This window comes from Martes martes (assembly GCF_963455335.1).
Source record: "Martes martes genome assembly, chromosome: 16".
Classification (NCBI taxonomy): Eukaryota; Metazoa; Chordata; class Mammalia; order Carnivora; family Mustelidae; genus Martes; species Martes martes.
Genome location: NC_137904.1, coordinates 42,357,775 through 42,367,307, shown reverse-complemented (window position 1 = coordinate 42,367,307; position 9,533 = coordinate 42,357,775). Strand labels below are relative to the sequence as shown.

Sequence of the window (9,533 nt, the reverse complement as noted above, 5' to 3'; positions counted from 1 at the left end):
GGCTCAATCCTAGGACCCTGGGATCATGACCCGAGCCGAAGGCAGAGGCTTAACCCACTGAGCTCTGCAGGTGGTTCTGATGGAGGCTCAAGTTCGGGAGCCACCACCACAGCTTGAAAGCTGGAATCATGTGGGAAGCTTTTAGGAGAGACAGGTGCCCAGGCCTTTAAAAGCTAGTTAGGTCAGAATCTTGAGGGATGGAATCAAAGTATCTGTGACTAACGTGCAGCCAAGGTTAAGAAACGATGAACCACAAGGGTATTACTTGTGGCTACTTGACCCAGTTTCTTCCTGAAACAATGAAAGATTTAAGTTTTCGAGCAGAGTACAGTGAAAAGGATTCTAGGCTTTGGGGTCAAATGGAATATGGGTTTCCATCGTTGCTCCTAAAGTGGCCTTGAGCAAATTAACTGCCTTAAGTCACCACGATGATTAAATTCTAGAATGTGTAAAGCACTCTGCCAGGTCTAGCACCCAGCAGGCACTCAGCAAGGTGTACCAGCAGAGGGCGCTGCAAGTCCACAAGAAAACCCAAGGGCTGCGCGGGGCCCTGAGGAGCTCTTTGTAACTCCCCGGCTGGGGACAAAGATCTCTGGTAGGAGACCCAAACACAAAGAAGCAGAAGTGAAAGAAAAACTATTTATTTATTAAAAAAAAAAAAAAAAAAAAAAGAGGGTTAGTCCATGCGGGCCTTCAGTGTCCTGGTGGTGATTTTGTCCTTCTCACTGCAGGGGGAGAAAGTCACAAAACATCTACATGATTCTAGAATGCAGAACAAAGAGCTGTGCTGCCAACTGTAGGTTTAACTGTTTTGCTCCTGTTACATTAACAGCCTGTCTGCTAAGCCTGGGATAAGAAAGGGGAGGAAGGCGAAACAGGGAGTCGAGTGAAGGACCCCCACAGCGGGACCCAAACAGAGCCTAGGTGACTCGGGGCTTGACTGCACAGCCCTCTAGGGAGAGGCGGGAGCCCCTGCCCCCCAAGCCCAGAGAACAAGTCACAGGAAGGAGGTGTGTTGCGCTTCATCCCAAGGAACACAAAGGACCCCAGTGGTCAATTCCCCGTATCAGCCCCAGTCTGTTTGTCATGATAATTAAGCAAGCTCTCCCACGACAAAAGGGTCCAAAAGCTTATTTTGGGATGTGCCCCAGAAGAGCTGTTGGGAGGACTTCTACTTCACCCGATCAGGTTCCTGGAGGCAGCTCCAGACAAGTGAGGGGCCATGGGGGTGGCAGGGAGGGAACTGGCTGGGGTTGGAAACTCTGTTCCGGGAGCTCAGAGCATCACCCTGTTGGGGCTCAGGACGTCACCCAGAAACAGGAGCTGAGAAGGGAGGGAGTCGCCTGGAGCTCCCAACAATGTGCAGTCGCTCTGCTGTGGCTCACCCCCACGCAGGCCCCCGAGACTTCGGGGATACTTAAGAAAGCAGTGTCCACTGTGAGCAGGTCGGGGGGAGGGCAGAGGACTCGGGGGTCATGGAGCCTCACCTGACTGAGCCCAAGGGAAGCAGGGTAGATTTCTGCTATCCCAAGCCTGCCACGAGTGCCTTCCCTCCCTCACACCTGCTCAGGGGAATGGGAAGAAGAGGTATTTGTCTGTGAAGGGAAAGGCAGGGGTCTGCAAAGCTTCTCCGCTCTTCCCAACTCTACTCACATGATGTGGACGATGACGCCCATGCCCGACACTGCATCCCGGTCCACGGCATTCAGCATGGCTTGTGAGATGGTTTCAAACAGGTGTTCTGGATCCTGCCCACAAAACAGAAGCCTTGGCCCCAGAGCCTTGGACCCTAACTTGGCTTGACCCCTTAACTCTTTTTTTTTTCTGGGCTCAAGGTCCCCAACTCTGGCTATACCCATGCCTGAAGTGAGGGGTGGTTCCCAGGATGTGGGAAGCCCCCTCGGCTCCTCCGGAGGAAGCAGGGTGTGTAAGGCAAAGTGAAGAAGAACGTAAGCCCTGAGCTTCCTTCACTAACCAGCAGTGACCTTGGGCAAGTTACACATCCCTTTACTAAGCTCGATCCCTCTTCTGTAAAATGAAGCGAATCCCTGTTTGACTTCCACGTGCTTTATGAGCCATCTATGGGCTCTCCTCCCAGGGGTCACCAGGCACATCAAAACTTACCCGTCCAACCATGGGCCCACTCCTTCCAAACCTGTTCCTCCTACATCCTCCATCTTAGCTGGCTTGGCCAGAAAAGTCACATCCATGTTGCCTCCACCTCCCTCACTTCTGTTTGAAGCAACCCAATCCTTCAGACCAGCTGCTACACCCGCCCCCGACCCCGCAACCATCTTCCCTCAGACCTCACTCAGCGCCTCCTACATGTGACCACAATCAGCCTGCGGCATCTACCGGCGGGCTCTGCATCCTGACTTCCTTTGACTTCAAGTACTAGGGAAGTTCAAGCTCCCTGGCACGGCATTCAAGGCCTTTGAAGTCTCAGCCCACTCGTGCTCTCCACCATCATCTCACCCACACTCGGCCCACCTTCCAGCAGCCACGCAAACGCTGTCTCACCACTGAACACACCTGACTCCTCACACACCTTCGCAGAGGCTGCAGCTTCTGCCAGCCAGGCCTTCCGCTTCCCCGCTTCCTGACAAACTGCATTCTAACACGCACTCAGGAGTCTGTCCTGCTTCGTGAGACTGCACTAAGCTGGTGACAGACTGCCTGGTCTCCCAGGGCCCAGCATAGCTGGCAGAATGGCCAGTCCCCACTGTGGGGCACCGATCGGTCTTCATGCGTTTTCCTCCCACTGCTCCTCCTGAGCTGGGCCACATTATTATCCCCCCCCTTCCAGCTGGGCCAGTGGGGGCATAAAAAGGTGAAATGTCTGACCTAAGAACAGAACTAAGTGACAGGTGGATCCAGGTTTCCGACCCAGACAGCCGGCGCCAGAGCCCATTCTGTGGAGCCGCCTCTAACCCTACGCCTTGTTCAATGTTCGCTCTGTGAATGGAGGCGAGAATCCCGTAAAGCCAAGGGGAGAACTCTCTGTGGCTAGCAAGTATCTGGTGGGGTCTCCTAACAGAAGGTGAAGTGAGGGGTGGTTCCCTGGATGTGGGAAGCCCCCTCAGCTCCTCCGAAGGAAGCGGGGTATGTAAAGGGAAGTGAAGAAGTCAAGCTCTGAACTTCCTCCACTAACCAGCAGCGACACAGAGGCCCACACCAAGGCCTGGCAGGCGGTTCTGGACACCCTCCCGAGGCCCAGCAGCTGTGGCTTTCTCTCCTACCTGCGTCTCCTCACTCTCCTTACACGCCACGGAAACACATTTCTCCCTGATAGCCAAGGCGGGGGGACACCTCAGAGCCCAGTCCCACTCCGTGCCACCAACTCACCATGTTGGGCTCCCAGAGGGACTCGCACATGCCGTACATTTGTTCGGAGCAGGTGCCGCTGACCACAAAGTCATCAGTCACCATGGGGCAGCCGATGAGGTCTAGAGAGCAAATGAAGGGCTTAAAGGTCTTCGGGTCCAAGCCGGCGATGACGGGCTCTGTGTAGTAGGGGCCAAACCTGTGCAGACCAGGAGCAGAAAGAAACCACAACTCAAGAACGTCTGCTTTCCTGCTCAGGCCTACTCAGACAAGGCCCTGGCTCAGAGCCGGGGAGGAGCACAGAGGGCCTGTTTGGGAAGACCCGCTTCCCCAAGGCCAGCTATTTTGAAGCCCTATGCCCTAGGGCTCGACCTCAATGACCCCAATATTAGGAGTCAGTGCTCTACAGACCAAGCCAGCTTTGATTCACCCTTCCCCACCTCCTGGCATCTGATAATACTGAAGACTTCTTTTCTCTGTCACTTGCCTTCCTATCCCCCTCACCCTGACCCTCTCTTCCGCTTCCTTTTTATTGGGAATTCTGATTTCTTCTAATCTTCCCTATCCTAACCAAAGTCCTACCACCATTCAATTCTCTATTCATATACCTAGCTATACCTCTACTCCTTTTGACAACCGCTCTGAAGTAGTTTATAAGAAAAATACTGAAAAATAAAACGAAACCATTAAAACAGAACACAAAACACTCAGACCGAACACAAAGTTTTGTTGTGAGTCTCCCAGCAAGCAAGGCAAAAAAGGATACTCAGTGACGTGGCTATTTTCATGTCTGCCTCCAGGAAATAGGAGATTCTCCAATGTGTTTTAGACCCTTAGCTTGAGGGTCTAGCTTAAGAATTAAGAATAATTAATCTCGGGGTGCCTGGGTGGCTCAGTGGGTTAAAGCCTCTGCTTTCGGCTCGGGTCATGATCTCAGGGTCCTGGGATCGAGCCCCACATCGGGCTCTCTGCTCAGCAGGGAGCCTGCTTCCCCCTTCCCTCTCTGCCTGCCTCTCTGCCTACTTGTGATCTCTGTCAAATAAATAAATAAATAATCTTAAAAAAATTAATCTCAGGAATCTCTATATATTAAATATTCAAAAACTAATGACCACTATTCTCAAGAGAAACAGTAAGTAAGATGTGGGGCGCTTGGGTGGCTCAGTTGGTTAAGCATCTGCCTTCAGTTCACGTCATGATCCCGGGGTCCTGGGAACGAGTCCCACATCAGGCTCTGTGCTCAGCAGGAGTCTGCTTCCCCCTCTCTTTCTGCCACAATTGTGCATGTGCAGGCTCTCTCTCTCTCAAATAAATAAAAAAAACCAGAATCTTGAAAAAACAAACGAGTAAGATGCCTTGCCTTTACTTATCCATGTCTTATACTGGCTCTCAATAACTAGGAATAAACATAAGAATATTCCAGATTATCTGGGTAACAACCTTAAGACTAAATACAACAACACAGTTTAAGATCTGCATTTGTGGGGCGCCTGGGTGGCTCAGTGGGTTAAGCCTCTGCCTTTGGCTCAGGTCATGATCCCAGGATCCTGAGATCTCTCTATCAAATATATAAATAATACCATAAAAAAAAAAAAAGATCTGCATTTGTGTCTCCAGCCACACTGATGCCAAGATCCCACGTGAAGGTTGTAACTTTTACTAGCAGTGTTTCACAAAGAAGGGCACCTGGATGGATTCTCTGGAATTCATGAGAAGCTTTTTCTTTTAAAAAGGCTCCTCCTACAGGGGTGCCTGAGTGGCTCAGTTGGTTAAGCGTCTGCCTTCACCTCGGGTCATGATCCCAGGGTCCTGGGACTAAGTCCCATGTCCGACTCCCTGCTCAGGGGGAGCCTGCTTCTCTGCCTCTTTCTTTGTCCCTCTCTGCAATGGTTCTCTCTCTCTCAAATAATAAATAAATAAAATCTTAAAAAAAAATAAAAAGGCTTTGTACATTGCTCAAGTTTGCAAATCATAGCATTAGCCCATGATATCCTACTGGAAAATCACTGACTTCAGTTGGTCTTGTAGAGAAAGCTCCTGCCTAGGTAAGAACTTAGAATTTTCCAAATCAGCCTCAGTGTTCCGTATTTTTCTTTTAATATTTTATTTATTTATTTAAGAGAGACAGAGATAGTGAGAGAGAGCACGATCGGGTTTCTGCTAGTCCCAGGCTACACTGCCACTCACCGCTTCTCATACAGGAGGTTGGCCACCATGCTCATGAGCGTGTAGGGCTTGATCTGCCGGCCTTCCTTCAGCTCATACAGGTTCAGCCGGAACTTGAGGCGCTGGGCACTGTGATAGAAGAAAATTGAGGGAGTAAGTGACTGCTGAATGTCCCCTGGTGTCCACCCTGCAGAGGTCAGGAGGTGTGGAGGGAGACACATAATCCCCACCCCTGCCAAGACTCCTGTCTTCCCCTCCCAGTGATTTTCTCGCCGGAAGTCCGGCCTCACATTCACGTTTCGGACTTGTCCAACACTGACCACCTGTAAACACACCGCTCTGTGAACACTGCTTTTCTCATACTCCTCTTGAGGTGAGAAGAGGGGAACTAAGAAGTGGATTTTGCGGGCGCCTGGGTGGCTCAGTGGGTTAAAGCCTCTGCCTTCGGCTCAGGTCATGATCCCAGGGTCCTGGGATTGAGTCCCATATGGGGCTCTCTGCTCAGCGGGGAGCCTGCTTCCTCCTCTCCCTCTGCCTGCCTCTCTGCCTACTTGTGATCTCTGTCTGTCAAATAAATAAACAAAATCTTAAAAAAAAAAAAAAAAAGAAGTGCATTTTGCGTCTCTTTCTTAAGGAACAATTTATGTACCATAAAACGCACAGCTCCTTGGCACTCCCCGCGGGAGTCCACCTGCACACACAATGACAGGAGTGGACAGCAGAAAGAGCAGTGGGGGAAAGAAAAAGAAAAAGAAAGAAAGAAAGAAAAGAAAAAAGAAAGGGCAATGGACTGCGAGAGCTGACCTAAGCCTTCATCCTCCCAATTAATTTTTCCACCCGTACGATGAGGGACACAACAAATCACCAGGCGCTGAGACAACGTATGGGGGGACGACCAGATGCTTGGAAAACTACAAAGTCTTCTGGGAGTTAAGAAGCAGCAGCTGCTGTACTAATGGCCTGGAAGGTGCCTAAGCAAAAAGGCCACACCTCCCTCAGCGCCACAACTCAGAGCCCAGGACAGGGCCCTGCAGGGGGCAGTCCAATGCCACAGCTGCCAGAAGCAAAGCAGTGACTCAAAGGACACAGAACAAAGCCTCAGACTGAGCTTCCTCTTACAGGTGAGGAAACTGAGGCCTAACAAAATTAGCTATTACTGCCCCCAAACATACACACTTGGTGAGAAACGCTCCTGAACAAAAGGAAATGGTGTGAGGGGACCAGCTGTGACTGGAGAGAGGACCTTTGCAGGGAAGGGAACTCAAGGCTGTCACCTTGATTCCACCAGGATGTATCTGGGTTAGATCTAGGGAGAATTTCCAAGTCATGTGCTCTTGAGACTGAGGGAGCTTCGAGGGAAATGAGAGAGAAAATTCTTTGACAAGCTTTTCACCCACAACAGCGAACTGTTCTCTTGATCTTCTAAGAACTAAGTCCAGGAACTGTTGTTCGTTGGGCCACCAGCTTCCTGCAGGACCTGCCACCTGTGACCACAGCATCCCTCTTAAAACCCTATCCTGATTCTTTCCCTCTGGTCTCTCTTCTTCCCCCCACTAATAAATACACAGTTCGGCTGTCGACAGCAGCTAATTTTTCTCCTCTACATATTCTGTCTCCCCAAATTCTGTTCCCATAGGTTTAAAAGATCACCAGTGGGGCACCTGGGTGGCTCAGTGGGTTGACCCTCTGCCTTCGGCTTGGGTCGTGATATCAGGGTCCTGGGATCGAGCCCCTCGTCGGACTCTCTGCTCAGCGGGGAGCCTGCTTCCCTTCCTCTCTCTCTGCCTGCCTCTCTGCCTACTTGTGATCTCTCTCTGTCAGATAAATAAATAAAATCTTTAAAAAAAATTAAAAAAAAAATAAAATAAAAGATCACCAGTGCCTCGCCAGCCCTGAGATATGTAATTTCAAGATCCCAACTGCTTGAAAGATGTTTCTTTTTTTAAATTTTTTTTTAAAGATTTTATTTATTTATTTGACAGAGATCTCAAGTAGGTGGAGCGGCAGGCAGAGAGAGAGAGGAGGAAGCAGGCTCCCTGCTGAGCAGAGAGCCCGATGCGGGGCCCAATCCCAGGACCCTGGGATCATGACCTGAGCCGAAGGCAGAGGCTTTAACCCACTGAGCCACCCAGGCACCCCTTGAAAGCCACCCAGGCACCCCTTGAAAGACTTGGCTTGCTTCATCCCTTTAAAATTAGGCCATCACGGGAACCTGGGTCAAGCCCCGCATCGGGATCTCTGCTCAGCGGGGAGCCTGCTTCCCACTCTCTCTGCCTGCCTCTCTGCCTACTTGTGATCTCTGTCAAGTAAATAAATAAAATCTTTAAAACATTTCTGGATTACCTACATGCCATCTACCTATCTAGATCCTAGTAGCAGATAAAAAAGACACAGACTCACCCTCAATGCATGACTAATTTTAGTCTCACAACATCCAAGTAGCCACCAAAGCTGGTCAGCAACAACTCTCAGAAATGCCTTCCTTTCCTTTCCCACCACTACCACCCCATCAGGACAATAACCCTCATACCTGGACCAAAACAAGAGCGACCTATTTCATCTCCCAGATTCCCCCTCCTCTCAAATTACAAAGCCTCTGTCCACTAGATGACAAATCTAGCAGCTACTATGCACCAGCTCATCATGGGTTAGTTATCTTTCTGAATGCCTTTCCCAACTAAACCTGGAGTTATTTAGGAACTGAGCACAAGCCTGAGAGAGACCAGCACTGAGATCCTGGATGACATTGGTAAGTTGCACACTGGGCAAGAAACTCTAAGACTCTCAGTATCCTGGTTTGCAAAACCGGACAGCAAGTTGGTAATGTAGCTAAGAGGATTAAATGAGGCCGTGCATGTAAGGTACTTTGCGAGTCTGACACTGGGTAAATGCCGGTGTAAGCTGGTTAGGATACAGTTCTGTATGGCTTACGGTGTCCGGTCTCTGATTTCACTGGGGCTGCTTCGTAGATGACTGATACCTGGGCCACTCAAGACGCCAGGCCGGGCTAGCCCAAGAAGAGGCCTGCGCGTGGGCGGGGACTCACGACACTTACACAGTCTGCACATCGGTGGCGAGCCCAGCCAGGCCTATGTACAGCCGATCGCCCATGGGAAAGATCTTCTGGAAGTCCGTGGTCACCATCTGGGCCTGGATCCCGAAGCGCCTGTCGGCAGCGATGGCCACACAGTTCTTCCCCTTCATGGCCATGACGGCCCCTCCATTATAGGACATAATAGACTGCGGTAGACAGAGCGGAGGGGCTCAGCGCCAGGGGCCAAATGCGGCCAGAGCCACCGGCGCGGCCCCCGATCCCGAGGCTCCTGCCCTCACCGTCCTCCACTCCCGAGGCGCCTGCATACCCCGAACTCAAGCTCTGACATTAGCGCAGTGCAGCTGCGGGGAGCCGCCTTCAACCCCTTGGTCCCCAAGGTGGTGAGCTTCCCTTCAAACTTCGAACGACCACCAGGCCCTCTCCGCTTCCCAAGCGTCCCATGCCGCCCTCCCCCTACCTCAATCCGTACCCGGCGCCCCTCCCCCTCGCTCCCCATCTCACCATGACTGCGGTGTTGTGAGACCTCCGACCACCACAACCCCACTCAACCGGCTACAGCCTGCACCGCGCAGCCACTCCAGCTGCTTCCTCTGTGTGCGCCGAAAGGCCGACCCTTCCGGGACACTTTGACTTCCTATTGGCTGTGCGTCTCTGTCAGTCATCAGCACCGGAGTTTGGTTGAGAAGCCAAAACCGAGGCTGGGAAAGCGGAAAGTGAAAAGTCACTGTGAGTGCGGAAGGGCCTGGCGCCGCGGTGCAAGCTGGGATCGCGGCGGACCCGGACTCCCGGACGCCAAATCCCGGGGCCGGGACCTGTGTGCACGTGGGCGGGTGAATCCCGAAATAGGGGCCGCGATCCCTGCCGAAGAGCCGTGGTGTAGCTTATGAACGTGTGCATGGGGCGTATGACTCATGCTAGCTTCTTTCATTTATTCACACTAGAAATCCCTACATCTCTTACGTGCCAGGTACTATGCTAGGCTCTGGAC

General features: G+C 51.5%; 1 protein-coding gene across 1 annotated transcript; it reads right to left on the bottom strand.

Moving 5' to 3' along the window:
• Positions 1-625: 625 nt before the first annotated feature.
• On the bottom strand, positions 626-9,243 carry PSMB3 (proteasome 20S subunit beta 3). The gene is made up of 6 exons (XM_080826061.1): positions 9,047-9,243; positions 8,546-8,730; positions 5,512-5,619; positions 3,346-3,523; positions 1,654-1,748; positions 626-725 (listed from the first exon to the last, which is right to left on the bottom strand). Exons 1-6 carry the CDS (start codon positions 9,047-9,049, stop codon positions 677-679), a joined length of 618 nt encoding a protein of 205 aa, XP_080682187.1. The 5' UTR covers positions 9,050-9,243; the 3' UTR covers positions 626-676.
• Between the last annotated feature and the right edge of the window lie 290 nt (positions 9,244-9,533).